Source organism: Toxotes jaculatrix, chromosome 8, assembly GCF_017976425.1.
Source record: "Toxotes jaculatrix isolate fToxJac2 chromosome 8, fToxJac2.pri, whole genome shotgun sequence".
Classification (NCBI taxonomy): domain Eukaryota; kingdom Metazoa; phylum Chordata; class Actinopteri; family Toxotidae; genus Toxotes; species Toxotes jaculatrix.
Genome location: NC_054401.1, coordinates 10,666,193 through 10,682,542, shown reverse-complemented (window position 1 = coordinate 10,682,542; position 16,350 = coordinate 10,666,193). Strand labels below are relative to the sequence as shown.

Below are 16,350 nucleotides of genomic sequence, written 5' to 3'. Positions count from 1 at the left end.
GTGTATGTTTCAGTGTGTGTTTGTGTTGATGGTTCATGCATGATTTACCCTACTTTATCAATAATGAAACAGTGAAAATACATACACAACATGCACTCTTTTGAGCGACAAAGATCAGGTCTTCGTGCACTGAAATTTCCACAAATGCCAAAGCAAAAATTATTTAATGAGCTGCAGAAACAGGAGAAGAATAATTTCCTGTTTTTAACTGATGAGCATCTTTGTTAAATTGTAATACTCTCTAAAGGGAAAAGAACCTTTGTGCTAAACGTGTCCTGTCTCTGCAGTTCTTGTTGTGATTTACTGAGCTTAGAGAGGAGAGACAGATGGTCGAGGCACAGGACTGTGTCACACCCAATCTCCACCGTTTAGCCCTAAGTTTATTACCACCCACAGGTCACTCAATTAACCTAATTGCCAACAGTTGTTGTGCTACCTTAGCCAGAGATAAGTGGGCTTCCCCAGCTTTGCATGCTACTGTATGTGTGTGTGTGTGCGCGCACGCATGTGTGTGTGGTAATCCATGGCGAACACTGGGGTCGAGCCCGTCCCTGCACCATATGGTCAAGGTGGATATTTAAGTAGTGCGATTAGTCCCAAATTAAAAAACTGACAACTGTGGTTAGACCTGTGATTAAGAAACAGTTGAGTCTGACAAAATAAAGCACTTTCTGTTTGTAAACAAACAGATTCTTTCTAGACAGACAATAGATGACCTTAAAACTATAATCATCCTGGTGCATCATCAAGATCAGTGTCAACATCATTATCTCTGGCATTATCACAATTTGTTGAGACACTCTGACAAAACACAGCACAGATGAAGATAAGTCTGATGTAAGTCAAATGCTGTTGCATTTTACATTCACATTGCTGGTGGCTCATACTCTTGTAAGTTTGTCTGATGTCTAGTGTTAAATGACACACTGTCCATCACTAAAACACCTTTTTACTAGAAGCTGTGTGATGCCAAGACAACAGACTTGTTAACTGTCCATCTAGATTATCTTTTCAGTTCTATTACGTACTATATTAAGTATCATACATTAAATAATATATAGGTTTTGATTGTCATGAAAATATACAGTACAGCAACAATAAATATATTGCAAAATAAAGCACTATTAATCAGGAAAGGTTTTAAATTCCATTTATTTGTGATCTAACCATGAACTTAGATGCCACATTGACAATTATGTGTAATAGTTGCACTTTTGTTAAGAAAAACAATGAGACTATTGCTCCATTCTAATAAACTGTCAGGACCACAAACACTCAAAAACAGTACAGTGAATTAAATATGTATTTTTCTTATTTTTCATTAGTCTTTAGAACTGGGATCTAACAAACCCTGCAGCCTCTTTCTTTAGCGAAATATTATTTTTTTTCAATTCAGTTCAATTTTATTTATATAGCGACTTCCACAGTCAAAATTGTCTCAAAACGCTTTACAGAGACCCAGAGCCTGACCCCAGGGCAAGCACTTAAGGCGAAATATGTTTTGCAAAATGTACTGTATCAGATTTCTTTCAACCAGTTGTGTTTAGTTGTTTAATTGTTTAACCCTGTGAGCCCGTACGTATCATATATGATACCCACATTTCTGGGACTCATTGCATCACCATCAAGCATAAACTTTGCATTTAACCCTTTTAGATGAACTCTTATGCTCGTATACTGACTCCTGGTGGACCCCCCTCACTTTTCCAAATGTTTTGACATGTGTGATACAAACAAAAAATATAATTAGAATTTATTTTTTTAATTATTTTTTTTTTACATTTTGTCAAAGGGACAAATAAAGAGTTCATATTTGAAAAATTAGAATTTTCTGACCATTCTTTCATAGTTCAGGTCTCACAGGGTTAAAAGATCACTTCCCTTTCCATGAAAATTAAAAAACAGCTTTTGAGAAAACTGATAATTATAAATTTACCTCTAATTTCCACCAGTACTGGGTTCCAGTTCATTTTCATGCATTTTTAAATCTGTTGCTTCAAAGTTCATTCTAGTCACCCCAAAAAAAACAAAAAAAAAACCATGGAAATTACAGTGCTCTCTTCCTGTTCAACAAACACAGAATAACAAACCATAGGAATTAAATACCCATATAATAAAAACCATAGCTAGAAACAAGAATGAAACTATATTCCATAATAAAACTGTTCAAAAGAACCATCCAGACAAAAACAGACTCTGCTGCCTTGAGTTACTGCAAAGTTACATGAATAAATAAATATTTTCATGTTATTTTCATGTTACTTTCCTACCTTTTTCAAATTGATAGTTGCTGAGCTGTTTTAAAATACAAACTTGAGCTGTTTCATGTAATCTTTTAATAATCAACTAACTATCATTTATTAATTTTAACAGGATGTTCAAATCTGTGAACATGTTTTCTTTTCCCGACTGAAAAAAAGTTTGCGTTTCTTTGCCTCTAAATGGTCACAGGTAAACACAGAGGAACACTGTGGCTCTTCAGCTGCCTCTTTGAAATGAATGAAATAAATGTGACATTTAACACACTGGTCCATTTAAATGCTGAATACTGAAAAAGCTTCCTTACCGTAGAGTCCCTGTGAGTGCAGCTTGTGTTTCCACACTGTGAACTTGTAGTGAGTAAGTGAACATCACTCACTGATCAGATTGAGAGAGATTTACTCCAGAGGAGTGCTCAACTCCTTCTATCCCTCCCTCATTGTTTCTACCTCTCTTTTCTCTCCTCCTCTCCTCCCATCCTTCCTCTTTGTTGACCACACCTCTTTTCCTGTCACACTGTCTTTACATTGTCTTTTGGTATCTTACATTTGCACCATCTTTGTTTTTATCCTGGAAATTTTCTTAATTCTGGAAATCGTATAAATCAGGCCTTCAATTCCCTTGCTCTGACAGCCCCTTTTTTAAAGTTTGTCCTCTGATTTTCTTTTATGATGTCTAACAGGACAAAAACATTGGCCTCAGCTCTTCCAGTAAAGCAAGTGTCACATGGCTCACCTAGATCTCAGCACGGGAGTAATTGGCCTGATTAATTCCTCGTCTGACTGACAGCCAGAGAGGCTGAGGCAGGACAGCAGATGGCTGCTTTAAGGTCAAAATAAATCACACAACACAGAGACAATGGAGCCTGCGTGATGATTAGAGGCCAGACACTTATACTTACATTAACATTAGGTAACAGGTTCAGACACACTGGCATATGTTGGCCACAACCGCTTTCTTTATCTTAAAATTAGTTGATATTGATCTTCTTATTTTTCTTCATAAGTTCAAGACTGCTCACAGAGTTTGATGAAATTTCAACCTCCTGCTAGGTGAATTTTTTTTCTGACAAAAAGAACAAATTATCACCTGAGACATCCTCTCAGGCCAACTGACACCTGTTGAGTATTAAGGATTAAAGAGGTGAACTTCTCAGGTGAATAGGGCGAGGAGTCAAAGTTCGTGACATGACTCTGTGTGTCTGCCTCATTACGTATTAAAGCATCTTAACAGAGGAGAGTCAAGTTTTCCAGAAATGTCTAAACATAATTTAAGTGTTGCGCACAAATCTTTTTACTTAAAAAGTTGCAAACATTTACTTAATATTTGTATCATTTGTAATTTGTCAAAAAACTATTTTTAACCATGAGTGTCGTGTTTTGCAGAAACATGAAATTTCACAGAATAAAACTGGTTACAGTAGCATGTTATAATCATATCACATCTCATCAGATCAATGACTTAAAGAAAAACAGCCTGCCCATATATCTCACAATAAAATGCACTGCAGATGTTCACATTGGCAAGGTTCATTTTATTGTGAAAGGCTGTTAAAAAGTTATTTACTTGTAAAAAGCAGCTGTTAAAGCATTTTACCTCAGGTGTGTTTGATGCACTGTGGTTATTTCGCAACACTGAACAGCATCACCCTTGAGTTTGAGGAAGATTGGTAGGGTAATAAATATGTAATAAATTATGTCGGCATGATAAAGGCTTTTTCCCCTTTTGTAGTAATAAAGCAATGGGCCTTTAAGATAACTCAATCAAGGAGAATTCAGTCAATCCCCATACCAGTCATGCCAAAATCTAAAAATCCTTTTTTAAACTAATCTTTACCTTTATCTCCCCCATGCTCATTTATGATTTAGGTTTAATGAGGGAAGTAAGAAGGAACAACACCTTTTCAATGCACCTAAACAAAATGAAGTGTCATAAATAATTTGTATTTGAGAGCACATGTCTGGTTTCTGTTATGTCTTAGGTTGATTTTACATCCAGAAAGTTACTATATATTCTTATATGTTGATTTGTTGATATATATGTTTGAGCAAACTTTGACACTACAGTGCCTCCTACACTCTTTGTGTGTGACACATTTGGATAGAGCCCAAGGAAAAATGTTGGCTGACACTCAGCTGGGTGGTCTACAATCAGGCAAACCTAAAAACATAACCTGTTTCAGAAACACAAGTCTGCTTTGTTAGTGTGTTCAGTCAGACAGTGTGTGATAACGAGAAGGTAGATGGATAGATAGATGGGAAAAATGCCTATGACTCATTTTTATTGATTAATAGGTCAGTGTGAGCTGAGTTCTCCTGTCTGTCAATCTCCTTAGCTCGTGTGAATTAGGCCCTGAGGAAGCGAGCCGACACAAACAGCTTTACGGCTCATGTCCAAGGACACGAGACCACAGAAGCTCCAATGTTCCCCTCAACACTGAACCAAGTGACCCGGAACCCTACAGAGCACACTCGTCTGCCACGGCCGGAAAACTGGAGGATGCTCTGATAATGGAAAGAGCCTTATGGATGGAGAGATGATCCTGGACAAGCTTGTGTCCAGTTATATTAAGTACTGCTGTTAGTGCTAGTAGTGTTTTTGATTGTGTGGAGAGGCAATGAGCTACAGTGATGAGGTGAGGACAGTGCATGTGGACAGTGAAGACAGTAAAGTTACACCTGGGTAGAAACTGCTTTACATAGTAGCTGTGCTGAAAATCTGATTTATTGGCTTTATTCAAAACTGACTGAGCTTCTTTGTAAATGATGTACATTTATATGTGTGTGTGCAATTGTGTTTTTGGATTTCTTAATCTCTTTTTCTGCTTTTCAAGCTACAGATGCATGTTGCACCACAACTTGTTGAGTCTCTTGCAGTGGAAGTGATACAGGTAATCATGTCTTGCCATCGCCATCCTCTGGGGAAAGCTTGCAACTGCAACACAAGACGGCTTCAGTCAGACACTTGAATCTCTTGCAGGTGATGTGATGTCAGCTTACAAGGTTCTTTTCATGTCTCTAAAAAATAAGTTTATGTATTTAATGGGGCCTTAAGAGAAAGTCAGAGTTGCTGCGAGGAATGAATAACTGCTTTATAGAGCCTGCGTACATCATGTACAACAAAACTGTTTATATGGGTATCTTTATTCTGCATTATTTTTCTCTAGTTTGTATTCCACCACATTTTGGAGGAAAATGGTGTACTCTAACCTCATACAATACTCTCAAAGTTGCAGCCAGTATTTGTGTATTTTTACTGATTAATTTTTTAATGCAAGCTCTGTGACCCAGTCATCAAATATCACTTTAAGAATTTGAATTAGCCATCTGCACATGGAGTAATTACAGCGAGTCACAACTTTTAACTTTAAATTATTATTATTATTTAAATTCAATTTATTATTAAAAATATTAAGAAATAAGGGGTTCAGCACTTTTCCCCTGTTCCTGCCTACATGATGAAGGCTGTAAAATATCATTTAGACCTAAAGTGGCATCCTTTTAAAAATATATGGAATCTTTTTGTGTTTTGCTCAAAACTTTTGTGAGTGGTGGGAGTTGCATTAGAGGGACTCCTGATTTCAGTATTTCTGGAGGCCTTGTTGTGGCCTGAGTAAAGTACTAATACTTCAAATGGGGCTTAAATCCAGTACTTGAGTAAATGTACTTAGTTACTAAGTTTTTACCACAGTTTTAAAAAATATTAGTCCACACCTGACCCCAAACTCTTTGGAAACACTCCTCTCAAGGACCTTTACATTCATATCAACCTTTCATCAGTGTATTGCGGTAAATGAAAGGCCTTGTGTCCATGCAGGGCCTCCACCTCCTCCTCCTCTGTCCTCCCTCTGAGAATGGGGAGCAGGAATGTGTGATGGGCCGGGTGTATGTAGGCCAGCGATAGGCCTGCCTGTGCTGCTCTGTCTTTGGCTTAAAAAGTTCAAGTCATTATTCTCCTCCTGCTGCTGCTATTCAGACGAGGTCCCGTTAGCTCATTGTTATTCTGCCCGAGTGAGAGAGGGAGACAGAGAGAGGCAGACGCAGAATGGCAGGCTGACTGTGGCTTCCAACGGTAGGGAGCTGGTTGCATTGGAGTGGTAGAGGTGGCGGCGGTGGTGGTGGTGGCCGTGGTGGTGGGGGCTGCTTGTCGGTGGTTTTTCTGGCCGGTTTTTGCGGGCGTGCAGGCATGTCGATAATCGGCTCAGTAATGAGGAGAGGTACTGAACGGCACCAAATATCTGACCCCGATTCCTGGGAGTAAGGAGAGGCAGAGGGAGGAGAGGGGAGGAAGAGTGTGAGAGGGGAGAAAGAGAGAGAGAGAGAGAGAGAGAGAGAGAGGGCCATGTGAAAAAGGGGTGGAGGGGAGTTGAGATTTAGTGCTCTGCTGGATGAAGCAACCCCCCACTAACTAACGGAGAGGGGAAAGTAGTCTAATAGGAAGAAAAGAGGGGGGTGTTGTACTGTTCATTAAACTCTGAAAGACGCGCAGGAAGCCTTTATCGTTTCCAACAATGAGATCAGAAAAGGTATGTAACTTCTTTCTTTTTCTAAAAAAAAAAAGTAGCTTAATTATTTGTTACTGTTGTACAAATGGGAGCAGAGCTGAGCGTTTGAGATCAACAGGTAGCTGTTATTGGACTGCACAGGGTGGACAAACGGCAGGGCGCATTTTCATTCAGGAAAAACCTCCACTGTGCAATCACCGCACCGATTTATCTGTGTTTCTACTTTAAAAAGTGCCTTTCACAATTTGCTCTTCATTATTAGGATACTTTGCACGTGCTTTAGTTAGTCAAAACGCTCCACACATCTAGCGTTTGATGTTGTTTAAATGAGATGAGGTGTGTGTGGAAGAAAAGGTCCATTTAACTCTAGAGGACCACTTTTAGCTGCAGTGTTACACATGAACTGATGTTTAGAGAAATGCAAGAAGTCAATGCTATAAGTATCTGGAGTCATTTCACCTTAAAATAATACCTTTAAAACCAACAGAAAGTATAAAGTATCTGTCAGTCTTGCATGTGTGGCTGCAAGAAATGATGGTGGTAAATGTCTCAGTTGATTGTTTCGCCCACAAAGTGTCAAGCAAAATGTGGAAAAATGTCCAACCCAGACTCTGAGGGGGGACATCTTCAAATGTCTTGTTTTTTTCTGACCAACCGTCCAAAACCCAAAGATATTCATTTTATAATGATATAATAAGAAACTCAGCAAATCCTCACAAATGAGAAGCGTTAACCGTGGATTTTAAAGATTAATCCATTATCAGAACAGCTGCAGATTATTTTTCTCTTGACCATCTAAGCAATGAACTGTTAACTGTTTCAGCTTTACATGCATGCATCCTTTAAACACTATTGGCTGTTTCTGTAATTTGTTTGAATTCATGTCCCTTTTGCAGCGAAATGAATGGTTTTTAAATGCAGTGTTTACATCTTCTCACATTTTAAGAAATTTAAAGAGGCTAACCCACATGAATGCACCTTCTGTATCAGTTCCCCAACCACCTGCAGACTGTTCCTGTTGCATCCTGAAACAAACAGCACTCTATTTCTTAGAACTGAACCACACCAAGCTCGAATATACATACATAAATACTTTATCTAGCGTCAATGTTTCACTTCATCATCATTTTAAAGCATATGTGCGGTTATAAAGCCCTTCAAACCAAATAAAACACTCAGGACAAAGCTCCCACTTTTTTGTCTTATCCTGCAGACCCTTACTGGCACTCTGACAAATTACAGACTACACCAGGGTGGCCTTAATGAGCAAGAGTCTGGAAATGTTTTCTTTGTGTCATATACCATTAGTTGATCTGGGTCAACGTTTTCTCTGTAATCTTGCTGTGATAACAAAGGAAGGCTGCACAGGGAAAACTGAGTGATTCGAGTGAGTCTTTTGCCATCAGATCCAGACTGGAAATCCTTTGACCCTGGAGTGGCCCCCCTCTTGATCGTCCTCTCTGCTGAGGAAACATTGTTGTCACATGTTTGTTCAGTGCTCTGACACCTGTGACTTGGACTCGGGGAGCCCATTGTTCTTATCTGAAATGCTATAACTCGTCTGGCACACGAATCTTGGAGAAATATTTGGGTTGTCGTAATGTTGCGAAGCGATAATGTAGAAACTGGCAGCTAAGATTCAGAGGGGATTCATGTGAAAATAACACTGCTGCCCTCAGACAGAAAACCGAAGACGGCGTGACATTCTCATCTCTTGTTGTGATGGTTCAGTGGCCTTAGAAATCCCCTGTCTGATTTAAATCTCCAGTCCTTCATAGAAAGATGACTGACTGAATAGAGGTGTTTGAGGAGGTTCTGTTTACCTATGGACTATGAGAAATATCTGACACTAGTGTATGTTGCCAATTGTCAATCATTTACAACAAAAAAACTTTGATAACCTAAAACCAATTTATGTTTCACATTTCTGCTTGAAAAATAACCATTAAAAAAACTGATCAATTACCACAATAATTGTCAATAAATTTCCTGTCGATGGACTGGTCATTTCAGCTTGAGTGCAGATAAATAAAAATACTGTAAGTGCTTTGACGTCCCATGTCCTCTGTAGAGGTGAATATGTTGATATATGATTGTGCTGAATAATCACTCATTTTTTTCTTCTTTTAGGGGATTTGTGTTTACTCTAAAGCCTAGGACCCTGAACAACAGGAGACAATACAACCGTACGTAGTAGCAGTACATACGTAAGAGAAGAAAAATGTCTCGAACGGAAGAGGTCAACAAGATGACAGAAAATGTCTACAAGGTATAATGTTATTATCTGCTTGTCTGTCCCACCAGTGAATTAAGATATTTTTCCAGTGCTTTCCATTGACCAGCTTATCATGTGGCTACAGAAGATATTTTTTAATGATTCAAAAATTAGTCACACATACGATCGTACACAGTACAATGTGCAGTGAAATGATTAGACAGATTTCCATTCTGTCTACAGATTTGCGTGCCATAATTTGCCTGTCATGTTACCTGTGTATATCATTGCCAACAGGGGATTTTGGACCAGTTCAACCCCAGTCTGAAGAACTTTGTGACCATGGGAAAACACTATGAGAAAGCCCTGACAGGTTAGTTGAACCCAGGCTAATTCATGTATTACAGGATTTTGATTTGTCCTTAGAGCCGCATTTCTAATTCACTGAGTAATGAATCAACTAAAGTTGTCAGTTTTAAATTACCGAATCATTAAACAGGAATATTTTAAAGGAAGGTCCAGACTCTATACCTAATTTTAAACAAACTACACAGAATTTTTTTTATGTCCTCTAAAAATTGCTCTCCTCTACAGGAGTAACCGTGGCTGCCAAGGGGTACTTTGATGCCCTGGTGAAACTTGGAGAACTGGCGAGCGACAGCCAAGGCTCCAAAGAGCTGGGTGAGTGGGCGGCTGGTAGAGAGAGGAGGACTGGGTTGAGGAGAAAATAAAAAATGAATTGGCTATAGACCTAATAAAGTTTACAGAGTCAATGTGGCAGCTGGTGAGAAGTTGAAAATAGTCTGCGAGCCTGCTGAATCTGTTTGTGAGTGAGGAGATGAAGACGAGAGGGAATGAGGAAATGTAGAGAGACAGAGAGAGGGAGAGAGAACAGAGGGAAAGGGAGAGAGTAGGGTCATTGTTGGGAGATTAACAACACCACATGATCTCATTGTAATGCTGAAAACAGCGGGGGAGGCAGGCAGGAGTGTCGGAGGGCGAGATGCCAGCCACCACATACTACAGTGCTGTGTGACCGAGGGAGGGACTCACAGCTGACCGCCACTTTGTAAATGAGAGATTGTGTCAAAGCAGCAAGTTTTATGACATTTTAACTGATGTGTTGTCTTTTTGCTGTCTGTGCATTGATGTTGATGATGACATCCATTATAAGCACACAGATTTTAGATATCTGCAGCTTTTGGCACTAACAAATAAAAACATCGGATTGTTTTTTGGTTTAAATAATATGATGCTGATGCCTTCACTGCTGTGCTGCTCCTCACAGGGGACACGCTGTTTCAGATGGCTGAGGTTCACAGACAGATTCAGGTGCAGCTGGAAGACGTGGTAAGACTGAGCATCAGTGTGTTCATAAATAAAAAATAACGACAAACTGATTATTTGGTTTAATACTGAAATTGTGGCTTAAATTGCGATGCATTGTGCTCTGTGATAAATATTTCACCATTTTTGATTTTTAGCAAAACTTTAAAAATCATCATATGATGTTTAAATAATATTAAATATCATTTAGTTTCCAGATGTTGGGCTTAGTGTCAGAAAACATGTTTAAATCATCATTCTGGTTTGGTAAAATGACTCAGAATGAATGTTGACCTGTCTCTGTACATTATTTAAAATGCTACATGTGCAACTTTTCATCAACAGTTGAAACTGTTTCACTCTGAGCTGCTTGCACAGTTGGAGCAGAAGTTGGAGCTGGACATCAAGTACCTCACAGTATGTTAACAAGTTTAGTGAAATATCTCATGCTCATATTACATACATACACATATTTTTGTGAGAAAAACTGGATTGTTGCTTTATTTTAAATGTTTTGATTTTTGTTTGACCAAAAAATACATAAGAAGTTTAAATTTGTTTAAATTTGAATTCAGCTTAATAAAAGTGGACTGAAGAGGTTTTGGAAAACCACCCTTAAATGTTAAATTATCCCTCATTTCATTCATTCTATACAGAAATCACAATAAATCTTCTGACTTTCAACATTTCTATCTGCTTTCCTGTCAGGCCACGTTAAAGAAGTACCAGAGTGAGAGGAGATCTAAATCCGAGTCTATCGAGCGCTGCCAGTCCCAGCTCAAGAAACTCCGCAGGAAGAGCCAGGGCAGTCGCCACCCCAATAAATATGGAGACAGAGAGATGCAGGTAACTGATGCCCAGTGCACCACATGGGTGGTGGAAAAAAAGAAACGTATGCATACACAGTAATATGTACAAACAAGTGAGTCAGACACAGTGACCTCTTTCATTTGAGAAATCCTTCAAACACATGGATCCTAAACATCTCACTCAGCACTACAGCAGATTAAAAAGCAGAGTTATGTGAGCATTTGTGTGAGAGAAATAGGTCGGCGTGAATAAGATTAAAGATCAATCTGCCTCAGCTGATTTTTCAGAAAACAAGCAACTTAGTGCAAAACATTTAACTGGAGGAAACATGAATGATATAAGAGGGCGAGCAGATTTGGCCGCTAAGAGGGTGAAAATGGGAACTCAAAGGCGTGTGTATGAAAAGGTCACGGGGACAGTATTTTATGTTATAATTTGGATTTTGTTATCATTGTGCAACAGGCAGGATATGATGTTATTCCTCTCTCCTTGCAAAGAGCATTAAAGGTCATTCTGTGTACTGTGCTCTCTGCATGTCAGGGTTTGTGTGTGGTTGTGTGAGGACTGTGCATGCATTTATGGATGTTCGGGTTTGCAGACACATTTCTGACTTTTCCTTCAGTTTGTGGAGTTGATGAGTCGTCGCCAAGGTGAGCTGGACACGCTGGTCGCCACGGGTTACAGGTCAGCGCTCACTGAGGAGAGGAGACGATACTGCTTCCTGGTGGACAGACAGTGTTGTGTCACTAAGCTGCTCATTAACTACCACTCCAAGGTGATGTGTTCACATTTACACAGTTTATTTAGTCAGGTCACAGTTCAGCTTTCCCATGTAGAAATATTAAAAATTCAGATGTCTTTAGTGGTTGGTCTCACAGTTCAAGTACACAAATCGCATGAAAAGACCAAACCCAACAGTTAATGTATCCTATCACAAAGTTTGTGTAATCATACCCTGATCTGAGCTCATTCTTCTCATCCCTCGGTGCCATAGATCTTCAATAGAATAGAAAATAAGAAAATATAGAAGCATTTCAGTCTTAGTCTTTAACGGTGTTGGGCTTTTCTCTTTTGTGCTTGTGAAAATAACCCAGGTCAGGGAGCTTCTGTCACAGAAACTGTCATCTTGGCAGCAGTCGTGTTCTCAGCCGACAAAACTCCCAGAGCGGGCTCTGAACCTGCTGCGTCACACTGCGCCTCAAAGCTCAGGGGCTGCTGGAATAGCCGAGGTCCTCCGCCACACCAAGCTCGGCTCTGCCCAGCCAGAACAGGTAAGTTCAGGTCAGATATTTGATGTGTACTTTGGACTTTAGCATTGACAATAATTTCTGTTGGTTATCTCTTCTTGGTTTTTCAGAGGCTGTCTGTTCAGGAAGTCCCTCCTCTGTTGAACGGAGATTCCAGTCGCTCCCAGCAGCAGCGCTCGCTCCCCTCCTCCTCCCAGAGTGACACCTGTCCTCCTCAGGGCTCCCCCCAGACTTTCCACTCTGCGTCATCCACTGGAGGAGGTTCTGGAGCTGCTGGAGGTTCATCACGAGGAGCTTCTCCTCAGCACACCAGCACACCCCTCAGTGCATCAGCCAGTCCCCTCCCTGACAGCACCACCAGTGGCAGCCCCAGTCCTGCTACATCCACTCCCACCACGTCCAGTGGCTTGGCCCAGCAGAGCTCCCTCCTCCTAGCCACCAACACGTCCAACCTCTCCCCGAGCCTCATCCCTTCCACGGTGATGTCACTCAGTCAGATCTCCCCAGCCAGCAGCTCCTTGCACGGCATGACCCTCCCCATTCCACACAGTGCTCCTCACAGTCCTCCGCTCCCTCACAGCGCTCCTCTCTCCAGGGCCATGACTCCTGTGCAGCTGTTGCACCAACAGGTGGGACCTGGAGGGAGCAACGCTTCATCCCCATCACATAATCCCTGGCTGTTTAAGGCTGGAGAAATGTCTGCTACAGCAACACTTCCACTGCCGAGGAGACCTGTCAGTGAAATGAGGCTGGGCGGCTTTCAGGGTAAGATGTGTCACTGTATGTCTGTCTGGTTTGTGTGTGTCTTCATCTGAAACCTTCTCTGCTCATCTTCTTCTTTTCTTTTGTATCAAGGCTCTAGTCTCCCCAGGATGCTGCCGTTGTCTGGACCTGCACGTGTGGAAGCCATGTTTTCTCACAGTCCTGGAGCATCGGAGGGTGGCGGAGTAGGGGGCGGGGCTTGCTTACTGCACTTCCTGCCTGGTGACAACATCACCCTGCTCATCTCTGAGCCCAGAGACGGGTGGCACTACGGTCAGAATGAGCGTACTGGACGGTAGGTTTTACAAATCACACACTGCTGCAGAAACTGTTGAAAACCACTGAATTATCTGCTGTGTAACCTGAAAGGGCCTTTTAACCTTTAGCATTGTTATAATGGCCAAAATTAGAAGACTCTAAAAGGTCTTAATGGCAGAAGACAACATTTTTTCCAGCTGGAATCTTTCTTTCTTACCTGACAAGACTTCACATGTCATATGTGTGAGTGTCTTCCTGGTCTTACTTAAGACATATTCTCTGCTTTATCTTGGTGCTTGAAGCCCTCACTTTGTAATGTTGCAGTGATCACATTCAGTAAAAATTTCCCTCACAGGAAAGGCTGGTTCCCTTTCTCCTACACTCAGCCACACCACAGCAAGATCGATCACTTCGGGAGGTAAGTCAGTGTAGAGCAAACACTTAATATCTCAGGGTTTCAAGATTGTTGATGACCTTTGACCCTCAACTTTGACAGAAATGCTTCCTCCTCTTCCCTTAAGTCTTTTACAGCTCAGGCAGTCTGTCAATATATGAGCAATATGTTGAAAAGTGGGGGATCATTTCCATGTTGAAACTAATATGACATCCTTCCCTTTTCCATCCATATTCCTAAATAAATCAAACATCTTTCATGCCAGATGCACAGAAAGTCATAGAAGCTCATAAACTGCAGACTGATACTCTTATTGTTTGGCCTTCAATCTTTCCACTTCTCTTTCCAACACCAACAGCATTGTTGATGAATTCACTCAAAACCTCAACATGTCTCAACTCTCGGTTTGTTTCCTTTGTCTTTTTTGTTCCTTGTCTATTCTCTCCTCTCTGTCTGTGACCTTCTCTGTAGCTCGCTCTTCTTATCTAAAGCTAACAGCACTAGTACCGGCCAGCTCGACAAGCTGGTGTCTCCAGGTCTGCCAGCGCTCACCCCAGAGTCGGAGGAGGAGTGTTCCCTTCCTCCCCAGAGGGTCAGCACCTTCCGCCCGCGCCCGTACAGCATGGCCGACAGCAACAAGGTCAGAAACATGAAACCTTTGGGAAGAGGTTAAAGGATAGAGTAAATGTGCCAGATCCTCCCCGTTCATACTAATGACAGATATTACACAGTGAATAAAAAAAGGAATCTATTTATCATTGTTTCTTATATATTTCAGATCACCTCAGAATTGGCTTCTCCACCACCTTCTCCAACCAGGTATATTTTCAGCACCCTCTGTTATTAACTGCAGGCACTAAGTTTGAAAGACGTGGGCATTCACCAGGGAGGGAGGGTCTACAGTAATACAAGATGCATGATGGGAACTGTATGATCCACTGTTTTGGAGCTTGACTAGGGACTAAATGTTAGGAGAGCTCTGCCTTTGCTTTATCAATTTTGACTATTCTTAAATTTTTTCTCTCTCACATCCCCTGGTTAAATCAGTGGAGTACCCCTTTAATCACCAGGGTACATAACATGATGTAGATGTCCCACAGAGAAATAAGGCACACTAACTTGACTTCATACATATCGGCTTTTCCTTTTATTAGATTGTTTACACCGGAGAGGGGATGACATGCAACAAAGATCCCCAGATGATTGCAATTACATGTCTGTTATGTCCTACAGTAACAGGCCACCAGGATGCCCCTGATGCCTCTTTTAGTTTTAACAGCTGTGATGGATTGGAGGGCTGTAGATTTTCATGCAGTTTCATTGTGTGATTCCTTTTGTTTTTTTATTGTTTCTTTCTTTTAGGCCCAATCCATTTGCGCACGTACGACTCAGAAAAACCGTCACCAACGATCGCTCAGCTCCCATCATTGAGTAAGTGGTTGATTCCACCGGTGATGATCCAGTTTTCTGTTCTCTGTCAGTTCATCAAGCCTCAGGTCCAGTCCTGGAAATGGCACATTGGTTCATATTGACTCTTTTGAATACTATTTTACTCTGAATGTTTTTTTAAATTCAATTTAAACAAATACAGATTGTGTTTCATGTGCAGGAACAGAACATTTTAAAATCAAAGTATAAAAGGCTCATGTGTAAAGGCTGATTGGTTATAAATATGATCACAGTTCATTCACCGTTAAAGTAGTTAATAGGAGAAATTAGAAACAGGACTATTGTGATAACTGAAAGTCCAGTTTGAGTGAAATATGGGCATTAAAATAAACTCTAGGCTAGTTTTTCTGAAACAGAAGTATGATGTTTGGCTGTACTTAGCTTGTATATGTATCTTTCTCATTCAGAATAACTAACATTTTTAGGTTTGTTCTGGCCTGTCAAGGATGCCTCTTGTATCTTTTATCGTTTTACAGTGCAATTTTTTTTTCTTGACGTAACTTTAATATAGTGTTTTTGTTTGTTTGTTTGTTTGTTTTTGTGCCATATTCAGAAAGTTTTTTTTTCTGTTCAGCTGATCTAGGGACTGGCTCCTAATTGCAGGTTGTTAACTTTCACCTGGACTGTAATGAAGTGTTACGGGAAGAGGACAGGCTCGTACTCTAAAAGTGCTTTTACAATATTCTATTTTTTAGAGAAGCTGCCATTCTCTTGGTTTCAATGAAGGTGAACTTTTAAAATATATTCATGGTTTTTCTATTTTTAAAACTTGGTTGTTTGGCTGAGAGATACTTGGTGTATTTTAATGATATTGGCACACTAAGTTATTTTTGTGTCATTTTTACCTTAAAATTTCTGAACATGGGCGATGCTGTGTGAGTTTACACGTCCCTGTCAGTTACATCATGTGTTTCTGACATTTAACACAACACATTCTGCTGCTGTGAAGTTACATATTAGTATTTTATGAATGTAGATTTTTGAATTAGTTTAACTCTTTGCCTAAGCTCAAGATAACAATGTAAAAACACACTCTACCTTAAATGTGATTATTCAAATGATTTATCGGTGAAACTTGTTCATTTCCCAGTGCAAGCACTGAGTGAAATCCTCAAAATTGTATTTA

General features: G+C 40.3%; 1 protein-coding gene across 1 annotated transcript; it reads left to right on the top strand.

Moving 5' to 3' along the window:
* Positions 1 to 6,656: 6,656 nt before the first annotated feature.
* Positions 6,657 to 15,554, top strand: zgc:158689 (uncharacterized protein LOC791177 homolog). Its single transcript, XM_041044551.1, has 15 exons — positions 6,657 to 6,784; positions 8,894 to 9,032; positions 9,276 to 9,351; positions 9,573 to 9,659; positions 10,267 to 10,328; positions 10,650 to 10,721; positions 11,013 to 11,150; positions 11,737 to 11,889; positions 12,209 to 12,385; positions 12,472 to 13,126; positions 13,217 to 13,418; positions 13,737 to 13,799; positions 14,247 to 14,415; positions 14,554 to 14,594; positions 15,138 to 15,554. The coding sequence occupies exons 2-15, from the start codon at positions 8,985 to 8,987 to the stop codon at positions 15,208 to 15,210; spliced, it is 2,016 nt and encodes a 671-aa protein (XP_040900485.1). The 5' UTR covers positions 6,657 to 6,784; positions 8,894 to 8,984; the 3' UTR covers positions 15,211 to 15,554.
* Positions 15,555 to 16,350: the final 796 nt, after the last annotated feature.